Below are 19,288 nucleotides of genomic sequence, written 5' to 3' on the forward strand. Positions count from 1 at the left end.
CTCCTTGATGGGAGATCAAGGTAGAATGCTGGAATTTGAGTGGCACTCTGGGATGGTCACACGCCCGCTATTGTTGAAATTGCTAAGATGCCTGTTGCAAACTCTTTGTTGGCAAGGATAGTTTTTGAGAATTCCTTTTGCTCTGCAAATTTTTCAAATTTGTAAAGCATCAGGTAGGGTTTTTAATAACTAAGTGTGCATGTGGGAGCCGCCATGCTCTAAGAGTGGAAAATGGGAGGGATATATAGTTTGCTATGTGGCTCTTTTAGGTTTCATTCAACCTAAGTTTATTTTAAAACTTTACTTGTAGGGAAATGTTAAGTCTGTGTTCAGGCTTGCACCATTTCTCATGGGGTGGGAAAAAAATCCAACTTGGCATAAAATAGCATATATCTGAGTAGGCTGGGCTGGAATCTTTATGTTCCTTTTTTTTTAAAAAAAACAACAACCCTAAACTTTTGTTTTTAATACATATAAATGTTCCATTTCATGTCCCCTCCTCCTGGCAGTCTACGGCGAATCTGAATTCACTACTGAAAATTCATTTTTTTTCACTGGGGCAATCTGAAGCAATGAATAAGGGCGGCCAACAGGAAAATCTAAAATATGATCCCACGTTCATGGGATGCAGAAGAGGCAAATTCTGGGTTGGCCATTGGACATTAATGGTCTGGTTCTTCTGGAGATCACTTTCGCTGGATTCCCCTGAGCCACCTCTGTGCTTTTTCGCACTCGTGCAGTACAAAACGGCCCCTAATTGCAAACAAGGTTCCAGACCAATTTCTAGGCTATAGAAACCAGTAACCAGAACGGAGAAATGTTCACTCCATGACATGTGCAAAAGTTAAAGAGGTTCCTTACCTCCCAATCCAAATAATCACAAACATCTTCAAAATTAGTAAGCAGAGACACTGAGCAGAACAGCCGTGGCAGTTCATCCCTCGTCATTGGGGGAAATCTGCTATCTTTAAGGGCACTGCGGAGAAAGAACACAACACACACAATAATGAGAGAGAAACAGTTCCCGAAGTCTCTTGCGGTCAGCAAGGGAAGCGAAATGACGTTCTGAATTGGTGGCAAGATTATTTCTGATCAACACTGGTCTTCTTCCAAGAACTATTATTACACCTAGTTTTCTGCCAAAGTTTTTCAAGCTGCATCTATGGTCTTCCCTACTTACTATTCATCCCACTTAATTCTCACAAGGACCTTGTGATGTGCTAAGACTGACATGCAAGGGTTGATTTCAGGACACCCGTGGAGCTGTGGCTTGAATGAGTCTACATTTGGGTGTTACTGACCTACTCTGAAAACTCTACTGAGGCAAACATCAGATTCTGCTTTTTTAGGCTGCTCATCACCAACTTACCTTGAGAAAAGGGGGAAATCCATGTTCACAAGCCAGTCAACCAATGAACAGACCAGCTACAGAAAAGGACATGCTGCTGGGCAAATGAATACCATAGGTAGGAAGTAGAAAAACAATTAAAATGGGGTTATGCAGGAGCTTTCATTGATGACTGAAACACAAGTCTAGGATGTTTGGAAACTTCTGGATGTAATCCAGTGGTTCTCAACCTGTGGTCCATGGACACCCCCCCCCCCGGAAAATTTGAAAAACATTTGAAAAAATGTTATGATTTAAATCTTGAGTTAAGTCTTGGGGGTCCATGGCCACAAAAAGTATTTAAAGGGGGGTCTGTGGTGAAGTAAAGGTTGAGAACCACGGATGTAATCAATAGAAGTATCTCAAGGATAGGTTAGTCATGCACAATGTAACAATTTAATGTAAAGAATGAAACATTCTGCTCATTTCCAGATGTAAACATACAGTTTTAAAGTTCAGCAAGCTACCATTTTTTTAAAAAAAGAACATATATACAAAATTGCATCAGGCAGCTAAAATTTACACATCATGTAACTCAAACCCTTATATGACAAGGCCTAAAATTGGTCAGGCAATGAAGAGATTATGAACTTGAGATCATCTTATCCCTATTGGAAAAACTAACTTGGTAATATAATAGAAACTGAACCACAGAATTTTGATTCTGTAAAAGGTAGGGAACAACTGTTAATGCAACCAGTACATGGGGAAAATATTTAAGAAACAGAGAAACGTAACACTGTGAGTGAAGGAAACTTAAACAAAGACTAAGAAAATCTGCACGTTCAGTTTATTCCTAGAAAGTGACATTGAATACCAAATACTTGATGAACGTTTTAATTCTTGCTGAAAATTCACAGAACATTGGATAATCTAGACATGGATTTATTCCATGACGGAAGTCCAGGAGATGCTATGCCAGGAACTTCAAATAATTTCTCATTTGCTGATCAATCATGCAAGGATGGCTTAGTGTCTATTGAAAGACAAAGGTCACTCTTTTGAAGACAGCAAAGTCCACATTCTGGACAGAGAGGACCACTGGTTTGAAAGAGAGGTCAAAGAGGCCATCTATGTCAAAATTAAACAGCTCTCACCACCTATGTCCCGTTTACAACACCGTCCTTTCAGCATTTCCAAGAAGGCTCTACACCCATTTGCACCATTCAGGTGACTCTGAAGGCACAGATAAAGCTCCAAGTGGCCTCAATGACTCTCAGGAAGAGCGCTAACAAGCAGATGACTGCAAGGAACATAAATCCTTCCATCTTCCACCATTCAGTCAGAACTGAAGAAGCTTCTTGGGTGAGAAGCAAAACATTTTCAAGGAAAAAAAACCGAAGTCCAGTTCCCTTTTGAAAAAGCTCCTTTGGGACAAGGATGGCTTAACCTCAGCAAGGCTCCAACACCTTTCAAGTATACGTACCTGACGGTCTGACCAGCGGCATGCAGTGTATTTTGCATTGGGCAGTTGATACCTGCCTAAAGCAAAATGATTGACAGATGCCAATAAATAAGAATCAAATCTTTAAGACTTTTTTTTTATAAAAATCACAATCAAAATTTGGCTTCTAATATGCTTCATGGTGAACTCTGAATATCTGCTTCAGCTCTCATTCCTTCCTCAAACTTAAGAAAGCATGAGATGGATAAACGTTTTCTGCACAGCAATTCTCCATCACCGCTGGAAGCAAGCAAAGGGAATAATCTAACTTAACCAATTGCTTGTTTTAAAATATAGGAGGCAAAATGTATAACCTCGATGACGGGCCCGACCTTTGGGCCTCTGAGAGATGGCCAGGCAGGGTCAGGGGCCTCCATTACAAGACCAACAAGAGGCCCCTGGTTAAGTTTCTTGTTAAGTTTTTTGTTGGGTTAGGGAGGGGGGCGGGAAAAGAGTATGGCTGCTCGGGAAAGGCAGGCCTTCCGAGTGCCATAACGCAGGCCAGGCTTGGTGAGAAACGAGGACCAGTCGCCGACAATATCCGAAGGTGCACTGACGAACATCCTATTCCCAGGATGGTGGGGAACGGCAGAAGGTGCACAAACAGAGGGCCGCATCATCACCGGGAGTGTCATCTCCGCTCTGTACAAGCGGTGAGACGCTCCGACCCTCTGTACTTCCCCGGAGGACCCGGGAGCGAAGGTGTGCAGCCTCCTATGCTGAGGCTGGTCTACCTGAATGCCAGGTCCGTAGCTAACAAGGCACATCTTGTTCGTGACCTAGTGGAGAGCGAGCACGCGGACCTGGCTTGCATCACGGAAACCTGGCTGGGCCAAGAGGGTGGTGTCCCTCTAGTTGACCTCTGCCCGCCAGGTTTCCAGGTGCTGCACCAGCCTCGGACCCACGGGAGGGGCGGGGGAGTGGCAGTTATCATCAGGGAATCCCTTAGCCCGCGAGAGATCACCGTCCCTCAGATGGTCGGGTGTGAGTCTCTCCTACTGAGATACGGCCCGGGAGCGCAGTTGGGCCTGCTGCTAGCATACCTACCACCTAATCGTGCAGCAGCAGCCCTGCCCGAGCTACTCGATGTCCTCTCAGGGTTGGTGGTTGAATTCCCAAGACTCATGGTCTTGGGCGACTTTAACCTACCGTCCCTGGGAGGATCGTCCGATCTGGCTCGGGAGTTCATGGCTTCCATGACGGCCATGGACCTGTCGCAAATAATTTCTGGACCGACTCATGAGAGAGGCCACACCCCAGACTTAGTGTTCTTGTCTGGACGGTGGCGCGATGATTTCGGTGGGGGTGCCACGACTGTTATGCCCCTGTCATGGACCGATCATCACCTCGTGCGGCTAGACTTCCCCTTTGCCACCCCCCGCCGTGGGTGCACGGTGCCAACCAGATGGTACCGCCCTAGGCGCCTAATGGACCCTGATAGGTTCCAGGCAGCGCTTGGGGACGCACATGCACTCCCTGCTCACAGCTCGGCGGATGCCTTAGTGGAAGCCTGGGAGAAGGCAGCCACGGAGGCTCTGGACCGAGTTGCACCCATGCGGCCTCTGACCCGGCGCAGATCCCAGCGAGCCCCATGGTTCACCGCGGAGCTCCGGGAAATGAAGCGTCGGAGACGGGGCCTAGAGAGCCGTTGGAGATCCAGTCGATCCGAATCCGACCGATTGCGATTAAGAAGCCTCACCAGGTCTTATCTCGCTGCGATAAGGGTGGCAAAATCCAACTACTTTTCCACCCTCATCGCGTCCGCAGATAATCGCCCGGCTGCCTTGTTCAGGGTGACTCGCTCCCTACTGAACCAAGAGGTGAGGGAGGAACCCTTGCAGGGTCGAGCCGAGGAATTCGGTCAATATCTGCTGGATAAAATTGCTCGGATCCGAACCGGCCTGGACTCCAACTGGGCTGAGTTGGAAGAACAAGACATGGACAGTCTTGTCGACGTCACCTGGGAGGAATTTGATCCTGTGACTCCCAAGGAAGTGGACAGGATTATGAGGAGGTTGAGCTCCTCCACATGCTTACTGGACCCGTGCCCTTCCTGGCTGGCATATGCAGCTCGAGAGGGGACACGAGGCTGGTTCCTGGCGGTCATCTCCGCTTCTCTGAGTGAGGGTCACTTCCCCACCGCCTTGAAGGAGGCGGTGGTGAGACCTCTCCTCAAGAAGCCCACCTTGGACCCATCCTCATTGAATAACTTTCGTCCAGTCTCCAATCTTCGCTTCCTTGCGAAGGTTGTTGAGAGCGTGGTGGCGCACCAACTCCCTCAGATCCTGGACGAAGCGGTTTATCTAGACCCGTACCAATCGGGCTTCAGGCCGGGGTACAGCACGGAGACGGCATTGGTCGCTCTGATAAATGATCTCTGGAGAGCCCGGGACAGGGGCCATTCCTCTGTCCTAGTCTTATTAGACCTCTCGGCGGCTTTCGATACCATCGACCATGGTATCTTGCTGCGACGCCTCAGGGGACTGGGAGTGGGAGGCACGGTTCTGCGCTGGTTCTCCTCCTTTCTCCAGGGTCGCTCGCAGTCGGTGTTGGCAGGAGGACAGAGGTCGACCCCGAGGCCTCTCGCTTGCGGAGTACCTCAGGGGTCGGTCCTCTCGCCTCTCCTGTTCAACATCTACATGAAACCGCTGGGCGAGATCATTCGCAGCTTTGGAGTAGGGTACCATCAGTATGCTGATGACACCCAGCTTTTCATCTCAACTCCAAACAACATCAGTGATGCCCTCGACGTGATGTCCCGCTGCCTGAAAGCGGTCCGGGAATGGATGGGGAGGAACAGGCTTCAACTGAACCCGGACAAGACTGAATGGCTGTACGTACCGGCTAGCCAGGATACTCAGAACATCCCATCCCTTAACATCGGGGACGAGTTACTACCCCCTGTTGATAGGGCCCGCAACCTGGGTGTCCTCCTTGACTCGCAGCTCTCCCTGGAAGATCACATAGGAGCTGTGACCAAGGGGGCCTTCTCCCGGGTTCGACTAGTTCGCCAATTACGGCCTTATCTGGACCTGGATGCCTTACGTACAGTCACCCATGCTCTTGTGACCTCTCGCCTAGACTACTGTAACGCTCTCTACTTGGGGCTGCCCTTGAGATCCACTCGGAAGCTTCAACTGGTGCAAAGTGCAGCGGCGCGGACACTCTTGGGAGCCTCCCGATACTCCCATATCACACCTCTCCTCCGTGCGCTGCACTGGCTTCCAGTTGCCTTCCGTGTGAAGTTCAAGGTGCTGACAATGACATACAAAGCCCTACATGGCATGGGTCCGGACTACCTGCGGGAGCACCTTCTGCCAATGTCAACGCCCCACCGTCCTGTGCGCTCCCACAGAGAGGGCCTCCTCAGGGTGCCACCGCTCAAGGAATGTCGGCTGGTGGCCCCCAGGGGGAGGGCATTCTCAGTGGGTGCGCCAGCCCTCTGGAACAGCTTGCCAACCGAAATCCGGATGGCCCCCGACCTCCGCACCTTCCGGCGCGAATTAAAAACTTACCTGTTCCAGCAGTCCGGCCTGGCCTGATAGCTCTTATTGGGGTCCCAATTTGTATTTTACTATTGTTTGTTTTTCACTACGGTTCATTCTGTATGCCTATCTTATTCTGTACACCGCCCTGAGTCCCTCGGGAGAAGGGCGGTTTATAAAAACAAATAAATAAATAAATAAATAAATAATGTGAGGGAACTGTCCATGACCGAAGATCCAAAGATTTGGAAATCAGATTAATCAGATTCAAAATGACTGGGCAGGCTTGTTTTCCAGTAATTTTTTAAATCCTGGATTCCTGTAGAACCAAATGCATATTATGGTTACCAAATTTTTGTTCATTCTGATTTTCTTTCTCCTTTCAATCAGCCACATGTACAGTGCAATATATACCAGAGTCAATTTGTGGTGTTGGTTTTTGTTTTTTAAATGTGGATCACTTTTGCACCCTTACTCAATTTTTCAAAGGTCTACTAAAATTATACCCAGGAAGGAATATTTCCAAAATGTCTTTAGGAACCAAGTCCTGGTTTCTTAGTGCTTTACGAGCATTATTTCTTTTTTTTTCTTGCTCTCCTTTTACATATAACTGTACAAGGTAACATTTTTCAGGATGTGATGTGACCACATGAACCATTGACATTCCTTCTAGCTACCGATCACACACTGACTTGCTAGTTTGCATGACACTGCCAAAACAAAAGGACACTGTGCCCTATTTCTACAAGAACAGCAATTACAGCAACGGTTTTTAAGAGCTGCGATGCAAATATCCTTCCTTAAAATAAATGATTATTTGCCTGCTGGGAATCCCCAGTGATTCAGTGCATAAAACCACTCATGGCTCATGGAACGGCAGGAAAAGGCCACGGGTACAAACAGAAATGGAAAACTGGGGACACTTTGCAGGCATTATTCTTGAAATTAAAAATTGTGGCCACTGCTGTGTCGCCGTGGTCGGCCTGCTGTCACGTGACTGTCATTTCCAATCCTCCCTGCAGCTTCCTATAAAGAAAGTCAATGGGGAAGCCTGCGGGAAGTCAGAATTTGCTCCTGCACCCACTTGTTATTTTGCATGCCTGTGGTCATTCTATTTCTTTCTTTAGGTCCGGAACTATCTCTGAACGATGACTCAACTGGTAATAGGTTGTCTATACTGGTAGTCCTTGACTTACAACCATTTGTTTTAGTGACTGTTTGAAGTTACAATGGCACCGGAAACAAGTGACTTATGACCATTTTTCACACTTATGACCGTTGCAGTGTCCCAGGATCACTTGAATCCCTTTTGCGACCTTCTGACAAGCAGAGTCAATGGGGAAGCTGTGTTACTAACTGACCAACCGCAGTGGTTCACTTAACAACTGTGGCAAGCAAGGTGGCCAAATGGTGCAAAACTCACTCAACAACTGTCTTGCTTAGCAACAGAAATTTTGGGCTCAATTGTGGTCGCAAGTCAAGGGATACCTGTAATGGAGAAAACATTTGATGAGCGAGTAGAACAAAAATCTTGGAATATTGTTTGGAAAACAATATTATTATCCTGTTGGTGGCTGGCAAAGACCACAGATCTCCTTCTGTTATAGCCTACTACAGATTTATGCTGGGTAGAGAAGAAATCCCACTTTTCTCTCCAGCCCAACGCTTGCATTTACTTGCATTTGCTAAAGAACTAAACTTCCAGCTTCATAGATCAGTCAAGGCCAGCTAGATGCTGCTACCTGACGAGTCGCAACAGATACCTGTTGATTATGCATAGTCTTTTATCAAAGATCAGGAAAGAGATTGCTATAGGAAAAAACCTCAAGGGATCTGCTACAACAGGCAAGAAGATATAATGGAAAGTAAACTAATCTTCCAAATCTTTTTATTTCCCTCATTCTAATTTTCTGGTGGCAGTTATTTTAAGACCTACGCAAAACAGGACCCTTTGAAGAGCTGAATAAATAACAGAATGACCTCAGTCAGGAAAACAATAAGCAAATGATTTGCCAAACCAGCAAGCACACATCCAGGTACTACTGTTCATAATAATAATAATAATAATAATAATAATAATAATAATAATAATAATAATAATAATAATAATAATAATAATTAATAATAATAATAATAATAATTTAATTTCTATACCGCCCTTCTCCCAAAGGACTCAGCTGAAAAGATTGCAGACAGACCAAGCCCGTTTCTTCACTGTCACTGTGGAATCTTTCCCCACCAAAAATAAATAAATAAAATAAAATAAAATAAAAATCAATCAACAAAGCCCGAGATGACAGCTTTCACCGGTCTCTTCAAGCCAAAGGAAGCTACCTAAGAAACAAGACTTAGGGTTTTGTTTTTTAAAAAAAGAGGGGAAAGCTTTGCCCAAAAATCAAGAATACAGGGGTATAACCTCATACTGACCCGAGGGAAATTAAGGAAAGTGCCCCCCCTCCAAAGGAAATACAGTATGGCCAATTCCCTCTGCTTTTCTGCCAGGATTCAGAAAACAACATAGTCCTATCTCCTCCCACCAGCTTTTAATGATTTAGTCATTTCAATAATCCTGGTCTTAGTGTCCCCTTTAATATAATTGCACTGTTTTTAATTTGGTTTTCTAACCAATACATTTTATTGCTGCAAGCTACAAAGGTACTAAGGCTATTATATGGGCACAATGAGATATACATTTAATAACAAATAAATAATCCCTGACTTCCAAGTAGAAGCAGTCCTCAGTTTACAACCTTCACTTAGTGACCATTCCAATGTACAACAGCAATGAAAAATGTGACTTCCACACTTAACGACCGCTGCAGCTTCCCCCATGGTCACAAGATCAAAATTCAGACGCTTTGCAACTGACTCATATTAATTTATTTCCTGCCTGAGCGGGTGGGTTAGACTAGATGACCTCCAAGGTACCTTCCAACTACTACTACTACTTTTTCTTCTTCTTCTCTATATTATATTATATTATATTATATTATATTATATTATATTATATTATATTATATTATATTATATTATATTATATTATATTATTATATTATTATATTATATTATATTATATTATATTATATTATATTATATTATATTATATTATATTATATTATATTATATTATATTATATTATATTATATTATTGTCATCACGTGATCCCCTTTTGTGGACTTTCTGACAAGCAAAATCAGTGGGGAAGCCAGATTCATTTAACAACCGTGTTACTAACAACAATTGCAGTGATTCACCAAACGTCGTAAAATGGGGCAAAGCTCACTTAACAAATACCTTGCTTAGCAACAGCCCAACATTGGGCTCAATGGCTGGCGTAAGTGGAGGACCACCTGTAATACTGAAACCCTCAAAAGGCAGAGAGAGACTTCCTTGAAGATAGAATAGAATAGCATAACAGAGTTGGAAGGGACCTTGGAGGTCGTCTAGTCCAACCCTGTACCATTTCAGACAAATGGTTGTCTAATCTCTTCCTAAAGACTTCGTGTTTTTAAGAAGATTACTTCCCATGGCAACATTTCAGCTTTAAGTTCACCTGACAGCAGCAGCTTTCAATGACCTTCGATTATATCTCACTCACAGAAAAGCTGTGGGCTTTCCTGCAAACTTCATGATAGCCATCTCTGATATCCAAACATGGGCTAAAGACTCCCACGTTGTGCTTCTTCACCAGAAGGCAACCACAACCATTATTTCCTGTTCGTCTGATGCTGTTCATAGGGTAGACTACCTCTGCATTAAGGGACGCGGTGGCTCAGTGGGTTAGGATGCTGAGCTTGTCGATCAGAAGGTCAGCAGTTTGGCGGGTCGAATCCCGAGTGCCGCGTAACAGAGTGAGCGCCTGTTACTCGTCCCAGCTTCTGCCAACCTAGCAGTTCGAAAGCACGTAAAAATGCAAGTAGAAAAATAGGGACTGCTCCGGTGGGAAGGTAACAGAGCTCCATGCGCCTTTGGCGTCTAGTCATGCCGGCCACATGACCACGGAGACGTCCTCGGACAAGCGCTGGCTCTTCGGCTTTGAAACGGAGATGAGCACCGGACCCTAGAGTCGGAAACGACTAGCACGCATGTGCGGGGGAACCTTTACATTTACCTCTGCATTCTTGAAGTGACCATTCTTGAGTCTGAAATATATCAAATAAGAGGATTCAATCTGGGTCGGTCACTGATCAGAGGTTTTATCTTCCAAACTTTTGAACCCGTGATGGCGCCCCATCCTCGGGGAACTTCTCTTAGATTGGATCCTGTAACATTATCCTGGGACATGTATATCAATCGGAATAGAGCTGAAAGGGACCTGGGAGGTCTTCTAGTCCAACCCCTTGGTCAAGCAGGAGACCCTATACCATTTTCTTGAAAACCTCCAGGGATGAAGCATCTACAACTTCTGTAGGCAAGCAGTTTCACTGGTTAACTGTTCTCACTTGTCAGGAAATTTCTCCTTATTTCTAGGTTGCTCCTCTTCTTGATTCGTTTCCATCCATTGTTTCTTGCCTTCTGGTGCTTTGGAAAGTAGTTTTGACCCCCCCTCTCTTTGTGGCATATTACTATCATGTCACCCCTAGTCCTTCTTTTCTCTAGACTACCCATACTCAGGCCCTACAACCATTCATGTTTTAGTCTCCAGGCCTTTAATCATCGCAGTTGCTCTTCTCTGCACTTTTTCCATATTTGCCTTCATTCATATCAAAGACCCTCCACAAATTGACTGGATTGTGCACAGATCTCACAGCCACACTCATTCACAAGGGAGTCCATCTGGATTCCTGGAATGGTCACATTAACGATCCCAATCACAGATCAATAATGGAAATGAAAGTTTCACTAGAAGACTAATTTGATGCTTTACAAACAGCCTAATACTTCCATGTCCTTGTTAAAACAGCCCCTCAAATGAAAAGACCACCGTCACAAAAATAACAACCGACAGAAAAGCCGAGGGTCGTTGAAAGGGCCAAATCCACGAGATACAAATTTTCTTTCTCTTTTGGTTCAGCTTTTCTATTCAGAGATAAACATCTTCAAGTAAGGTTGAAACTCACTCGCTAACCTTCCTTCCTAATGCATGCCTCAGCTTGCAAGCCTATCAATCCCTCAACCGTAAAAAAGGTAAAGGTTCTCCTGCACATGCATGCTAGTCGTTTCCGACTGTAGGGGCCGGTGCTCATCTCCGTTTCAAAGCCGAAGAGCCAGCGCTTGTCCAAGGATGTCTCTGTCATCATGTGGCCGGCATGACTAGACGCCAAAGGCGCACGGAACGCTGTTACCTTCCCACTGGAGTGGTCCCTATTTCTCTACTTGCATTTTTACGTGCTTTCGAACTGCTAGGTTGGCAGAAGCTGGGATGAGTAACAGGCGCTCACTCTGCTACGCGGCACTCGGGATTCAACCTGCCAAACTGCTGACCTTCTGATCGAGAAGCTCAGCGTCCTAACCCACTGAGCCACCGCGTCCCTCCCTCAACTGTAGATGGAGCTAAAAATAAATAGGTTAGTCCTTTTTCTTTGGGTTAGAAGACACAGCTTAGACCAGGGCTATTCAAACTCGGCCCTTTTATAACTCATGGACTTCAACTCCCAGAATTCCCCTGCCAGCATAGCTGAGTTGAAATCCTCCACAGTTACCAAGGTCAAGAAACACTGGCTTAGGCTAATTCTGCATTTTCTTTCATCTCGTTCCCCGGCACCTTACTTCATGGTCAAAGAGATTTTTTCCCCCAGACCACCACTTTATATGATGCATTCAGCAATGTTGCACGAAGATCCTGATGGACCTTGATGAAGACAGGTCCATGGTTGTATATTTTTCCACCACTCATCCTGTAACTTCTAGAAATCTGTCTATCCCTCTGAAATGTTTCTGGCTTTTGGGAAAGCTGAATGGCCTGTCCAATATACCGGACAGCACTTTTGGTATCAACAGCTAGAAACTCCCTTTCCCCACCATATGGTGTATTTTAAAGACTAGGGGTGACATAATAGCAGTCTTCCAACATCTGAGGGGCTGCCACAAAGAAGAGGGGTGGTGGTGGTATCAATCTATTTTCCAAAGCACCAGAAGGCAAGACAATGGATGGAAACTAATCAAGGAGAGAAGCAACCTAGAATTAAAAAGAAATTTCCTAATGGTGAGAACAATTAACTAGTGGAACAAACTGCCTCCGGAAGCTGTAAATGCTCCATCACTGGAGGTTTTAAAGAAGAGACTGGACAGCCGTTTATCTGAAATGATAGAGGATCTCCTACTTGAGCAGAAGGTTGGACTAGAAAACTTCCAAAGTCCCTTCCAACTGTTATTCTGTTGTTTGAAATTCACTGGGGGAATTTTTGTCCAGACCCCTGGCTCTGCCTACCTACGTTCAGAGCATCACTGTAAGCACAACATAATGAAAATGTCAACAACATTCCCTAGAGCTCACTGGGATCAAAACGGGGTACACACAAAATTCCATAATCTATCTTAGAATAGAATAGAGCTGGAAGGGACATTGGAGGTCTTCTAGTCCAGCCCCCAGCTCAAGCAGGAGAACCTACACCATCTCAGACAAGTGACTGTCTAGCCTCTTCTCAAAAATCTCCAGTGATGGAGCGCCCATGATTTCTGGAGGCAAGCTGTTCCATTGGTTAATTGTCCTCACTGTCAGGTAGTTTCTCCTTAATTCCAGGTTGATTCTCTCTTTGATCAGTTTCCAACCATTATTTCTCGTCCTTCCCTCTGGTGCTTTGGTGAACAATGTGACCCCCTCTTCTTTGTGGCAGCCCCTCAAATCCTGGAACACTGCTATCATGTCTCCCCTATTTCTTCTTTTCTTCAGAGCAGCCAGACCTAAGTTCTGCAGCCCTTCTTCGTATGTTTTAGTCTCCAGGCCTTGGATCATCTTAGTTGCTCTTCTCTGAACTTTTTCCAAACTCTCAACATCTTCTCTTTGTGTGCTCATACTATACGGTCCTGGAACAAGCATATGGCTTATGGTGGCCCTCATTTCTTCTTCTTTTGGAAATTCTTTGGGTTGCGCTGCATTAGGATGAAAGGACAGCTGTGATTCCCTGAGAAGAGAATCAAGGATAGGAGTCACGTGGCTGAGCTTCCTGGCTCGGGGATGTTTTCAGGCCGCTACTTCACCCCCCCCCCCGTGTCTTTTTTTTTTTAATAACACCAGCTTTGAAAACTACAGCAGTGCTTGGAAGAGTTGAAATGAACAGTTGAAATCCTCTTCCCAAGAGACACGTTAGCAACGCCACTGAAACACAAGCGTCAACTTCATTGTGCTGTTCCACTTTTCGACAAACCATCTTTGCAAGAGAAGGCACTCTGCCCTACTCCTGGGCCCAATGTGATGCGTCACACTCTCAGCTCTGCTGCAGAGCTGAGAGGCAGAAACGAGATTTTTTGGGGGGGGAAAAAGCCTGCAAATTTCCTGTACAGGAAGTCGTCGGCTTACAACAGTTCACTCAGTGACTGCTCAAAGTTACAATGGCACTGGAAAAAGTGACTTATGCCTGTTTTTCACACGAGCGTTGCAGCACCCCTCCCTCCCCCACGGTCACATGATCAAAATTCAGACGCTTGGCAGCTGACATTTATGACGGTTGCAGTGTCCCTGGGATCACATGACACCCCCCCTTTTACGACCTTCTGACAAGCAAAGTCAATGGGGAAGCCAGCTTCACTTAACAACCCCGTTACTAACTTAGCAAGGTGCAATGATTCCCTGTGGCAAAAAAAAGATGTGGCGCAAAATTCACTTAACAAATGTTTCGCTTAGCAACAGAAAATCTGGGGTCAATTGTGGTCACAGGTTGAGGAGTACCTGCAGGATGGTACGGCATGATGAATGGGAAGGAATTCTGCAAATATAATAGCCCCAGTTTGGACAGAAGTTGAAATCATGAAAAGAAAGCAAAGGGGGTGTGTGTGGAAACACTTTGGAATGGATAATAAAATAGCATAAAAATGGAAGCTTCCTCTGGACAAATATTACTAGTGGAAGGTTGGTGAAAGGAAGACATATCCCTTGTCCTAAATCTGTTTTTAAAAGGTCCCTGGAAGTTTTGGAGGCACTGACTCGTTTCCTGTATGTTCATTAAAGTCTACTTCATTTCCCCAGTGTTCCAGACAAGGAGCTGTGTTTGTTTTGAACATGCTGCTATGGAATCCTGGTGTCCATTTTAGCAGTGGAAAGGAAGGATCATATATGAAACCTGGGCTGTGAAAATCCAAAGGATCACCGGAGGGCAGCAGAGAGAGACAAAAGAAAACTCTTTGCTGGCCCCCTAGTGGGCATCTGGGATGCTGCGCTCAAAGTCTGGAAATTCTAGCAAAAAATAGAAGTTAGCTAGGAAAAAAGTTCTATGAAATTCATTACATTTTTACTTTTGGGAAGTAAACAGACACAGTGGATCTAGAAAGCCTACACGCCCAGGGCCAGCAAGGTCCTAAAACAAATGTCTCCCTTTTCAACAGAAATTTTGGGTTCGATGGTGGTCGTAAGTTGAGGCCTACCTGCACTCCAAAACCAAGTGGTAGGAGAACTTCAACAATGCAACGTGCCATCATCGCAGAGCAGGCACTCTGATTTATTTATTTTATTTTTATTAATTTATTTATTTTTTAATTCCATTTATATCCCGCCCTTCTCCGAAGACTCAGGGCGGCTTACAAGCTTAGCAGTAGCCTTCATTCTATGTATATGCCTGCTTGTTAGGGCTTTCACACACACACCCCAAGCGGCATTATTACAAAGTCAGCTTAATTGCCCCCAACAATCTGGGTCCTCATTTTACCTACCTCGGAAGGATGGAAGGCTGAGTCAACCTTGAGCCTGGTGGGACGCGAACCTGCACTAATTGCAGGCAGCTGGTGTTACTTAAGGAGGCATTAGCCCACTGCTCCGCCAAGGCTCTTTTATCCTTTGTGACTGCGTTCAATCCCATTTAAATTTCACGTTAAGCTGCTTTCCAGGAGCCAGCAGCAGTTAACTTCCACGGACAACGGGGGGGGGGGGGGGGGGGGGGGGAAAGGAAGTCAGATTTCCAAGGCTCTCCACAACTGTCCTAAGCACAAAGTAGCAGACTCCTGTTCCTTTCCAATTTCCCGTAGTCTGAAACTCTTCACCAAGGGTTCCCCATTTTTACGCAGACCACCAGGCTCACTTCTTATGTCCCTGTGTGGTCTTATCCTTTAATTGTGAAAAAGACAAATTACAGGGAGCAATTTGGGGAAAACAACAACAACAACCCTGCAATCAACAGCCGCTGCCTGGAATTATTAAAACCAGATATACTGGCTCCGATCATCCCAGTAACACCCCACCCCACCTCTAACCGTCATGGAATTTCTCCTGCTCTTCCAATTTCTTATTTAATTTCTCCCTTTGCTTGAATTTTAGGCTGTCAACTCTCCAGCTGGAATAGTTCTGTTCTATATTCCAGAGGTCCCCAACCTTTTGGGCACCAGGGACCGGTTCCTTGGAGAGAGGTTTTTCTGTGGACCGGAGGGCGCGTGGTTTTGTGTGCTGCCTGCATCCCGCGGATGAGGCTTTGCTTGTTTGTGCGGACCAGCTGCTGGCATGCTGCGGCCTGGTACCGGTCCACGGACCGCGGGTTGGAGACCCCTGCTGTACTCTATAAAGTCTGAAAGGCACAGGTAGACCTCGACTTAACAACTGTTCATCGAGTGACCGTTCAAAGTTACAACAGCACTGAAAAAAGTAACTTATGACCGCGTTTCATACTTAAGACCATTGCAGTAGCCTCAGGGTCACATGATCAAAATTCAGATGCCTGGCAATTGACTTGTATTTGTGACGGTTGCCGTATCCTACGGGTCACGATCTGATGCGTAAAGTCCACGGGGAAATCAGATTCACTTCACAACCGAGTTACTAACTTAACAACCGCAGGGATTCACTTAACAACTGTGGCAAGAAAGATTGAAAGGTGGGGCAAAACTCCCTTAACAAAGATCTCACTTAGCAGCAGAATTTTTCCCCGGTTGTTACGTTGAGGACTGCCTCTTGTGTTTTGTTCGCAGCCTGCAGATGCATTGTGCTCAAGCACGTAAATCAGGGACCTTCAAACTTGGCCCTTTTAGAACTTGTGGACTTCGACTCCCAGAATTCCTCAGCCAGGCACGCTGGCTGGGGAATTCTGGGAGTCCACAAGTCATAAAAGGGCCAAGTCTGAAGACCCCTGACGTAAACAAAGCAGAACACTCTGGAACTCGGAAACATTATTAAGGAAAATCAAACTGCGATGTGCATAAGAAGGAAACTCTTTTTCTGATCCCATTTCTGAACCCAGATTTCCCTTCAAGCAAGAATCTTAAGAAACTTTTTAGGACTGTTTAAATGTCAGAACCACTGTCATAAGCAGACACACAATTATGTCAAAATGCATGCTATTACTTTAACAGTACAGTGTATGCACATTATTGCTAGTTCAAACTCAAGGACTAGTCAGCATCTCTGCCCTGTCTTTGTCCTACTCAAGCTTACCAGGCAATGAAAGAGAGGTTCTTTTGCGGAAGGTCTGCCAGAACGGAGCACTCCCTACTTCACCTGGATCTCTGAAAAAGGCCACTGGGACACCCAAAATAAAATTTCCTAAGGACCCCCAATGGGACACCATCAGTCAAAACTCCCCTGTGAACTTTCCTCCACTCCTACCTGCTTATTCCGAATATGTTTTAAGGTAAAGGAAGGCGGCAGCGGGCCTGCACAGGCTGGAAGGTAAGCTGGTCGCTGGCAGCCCCCGTCTCCCTTAAGATGCCACTAAAAAGATTATTTATTTTATATCCCCCCCTTTATTATTTTTTACGAATAACTCAAGGTGGCGAATATGTCCAATGCAACTCCCACCTCGTTTTTCCTAAAACAACAGCCCTGTGAGGTGGGTTGGACTGAGAGGGAGGGACTGGCCCGAAGTTACAAAACCATTTTTCATGCCTAAGGTGAGACTAGAACTCACTGCCTCCTGGTGATTGGTCTGAAGTTACCCAGACATCTTTCCTGCCTAAGGCGAGACTAGAACTCACTGTCTCCTGGTGATTGGCCTGACGTTACCCAGCCATTTTTCATGCCTAAGTTGAGACTAGAACTCATGGCCTCCTGGTGATTGGCCCGAAGTTACCCAGCCATCTTTCCTGCCTAAGGCGAGACTAGAACTGATTTGATTTGATTTATTATATTTATATGCCACCCTTCTCCCTAAAGACTCAGGGCGGCTCACAACAATAAAAACTAAAAAAGAACATGAAAATACAAAATTTGAAAAAGAATTAAACAGTACATATGAAGTTACCCAGAGGGAGGGACTGGCCCGAAGTTACAAAACCATTTTTCATGCCTAAGGAGAGACTAGAACTCACTGCCTCCTGGTGATTGGCCCGAAGTTACACAATCATCTTTCCTGCCTAAGGCGAGACTAGAACTCACTGCCTCCTGGTGATTGGCCCAAAGTTACCCAGCCATCTTTCCTGCCTAAGGCGAGACTAGAACTCACCGTCTCCTGATTACTAGCCAGCTGCTTTAACCTCTCAAACAAACAGGCTCTGATCCGCCATTTGTGAACTGATGAGCAGGGGCCCTGGGACTGCTCGTGCGGGAGAGGGACTCAGCCAATAAAACAACAATTCTAAGACTGGCAGAATGAATTTAAGACTTTAAGAACGACTGCTCGACAAGATGTGAAAAATAATTTGTCAACCTGTTGTGAAATGATGTGGTAAACTTCTGCCAAGTTCAGAAAGTTCTTGAAGAAGCTGCAAAACACAAGGCATTTTTTAATGATCCAGATTGCTCTGTTTTACACATTCCATCTCAAAGCATACATCCTGCGCTGAAGTTACATTTTATTGAGGTGCAAATGGCAATACATGTGTCAGTGGGTATTTTTTTTTTTTTGGAAACAGACGTTTTTGCTTTGGTTTGCTTTCTCTCCCTTCACACGTTATGCTTTTGTATAGTACAGTAAAAAAAAGGGAATATGTCTTACCCATCCAGGAAAAATTAATTCCACATTAAAAAGAGTCAGAGAATACCTTTTTTACCCCTTTGAGATCATCCGAGCAGATGTGGACAGTTAACAATGGCTAAATTGCTCATTATTCAGAAAATGCAATTAGGGCTACTCAAAATAATTTAAAAAACAAAAACAAAACTTCAGTGCTGGTTCATCTCACAAAATCCGGTTTTGCGTCGCTTTGTAAACTAAGCTTCATGAATGGGATGAAATGTTCTAGAGAAGTTTTTCAAACCTGGCAGGATGGCGGCGCGGGGGGGGGGATTCCAACGCCCAGAATTCCGCAGTCACAATGTTGTGTGGGGGAATTCTGGGAGTTGAAGTCTTTCATCTTAAAGTTCCCAAATTTGAAAGAAAAAATTTCTCTATTGCAGATTATTTTCTCGCTTTAAATTATCCTGTACTAGCAAAGCCACCTAATTCTAGAACTGCGTTGTTATTCCTCAATTACGAAGGCGAACATAGGAAGCCACAGAAGAGAAGAAATGGGGAATAAAAAACAGGGTGTCCTGTGCTGTATGGAAATACAGAACACCAGTGTATTCGAAAGCATGAAATCCTAAAAGTTTAAAAAAAAACGGGAGTGCCATTATAAGCGCCAGTTTTTGGACAAAACATCTGCCATTATTTGCCAACAGCTAAGGCGGCATATGGGACTCAGTGGCTCAGTGGGTTAGGATGCTGAGCTTGTCGATCAGAAGTCGGCAGTTTGGCGAATCCCGAGTGCCACGTAGCAGAGTTGAGCGCCTGTTACTCATCCCAGCTTCTGCCCACCTAGCAGTTTGAAAGCACATAAAAATGCAAGTAGAAAAATAGGCACCGCTCCGGTGGGAAGGTAACAGCGTTCCGTGCGCCTTTGGCGTCTAGTCATGCCGGCCACATGACCACGGAGACGTCCTCGGACAAGCGCTGGCTCTTCGGCTTTGAAACGGAG

General features: G+C 45.2%; 1 protein-coding gene across 1 annotated transcript in view; it reads right to left on the reverse strand.

Moving 5' to 3' along the window:
• AMMECR1 (AMMECR nuclear protein 1) overlaps window positions 1-19,288 on the reverse strand; it is a gene marked incomplete at its 5' end in the record, with an annotated part of 85,449 nt that overhangs the window by 28,802 nt on the left and 37,359 nt on the right. Inside the window, one exon of the mRNA XM_083372352.1 lies at window positions 862-976. Within this exon, the coding sequence (XP_083228478.1) occupies window positions 862-976 (115 nt within the window). The remainder of the gene's footprint in view (window positions 1-861; window positions 977-19,288) is intronic.

The sequence above is a fragment of the Vipera ursinii genome (assembly GCF_947247035.1).
Source record: "Vipera ursinii genome assembly, chromosome: 12".
NCBI classification, from domain to species: Eukaryota; Metazoa; Chordata; class Lepidosauria; order Squamata; family Viperidae; genus Vipera; species Vipera ursinii.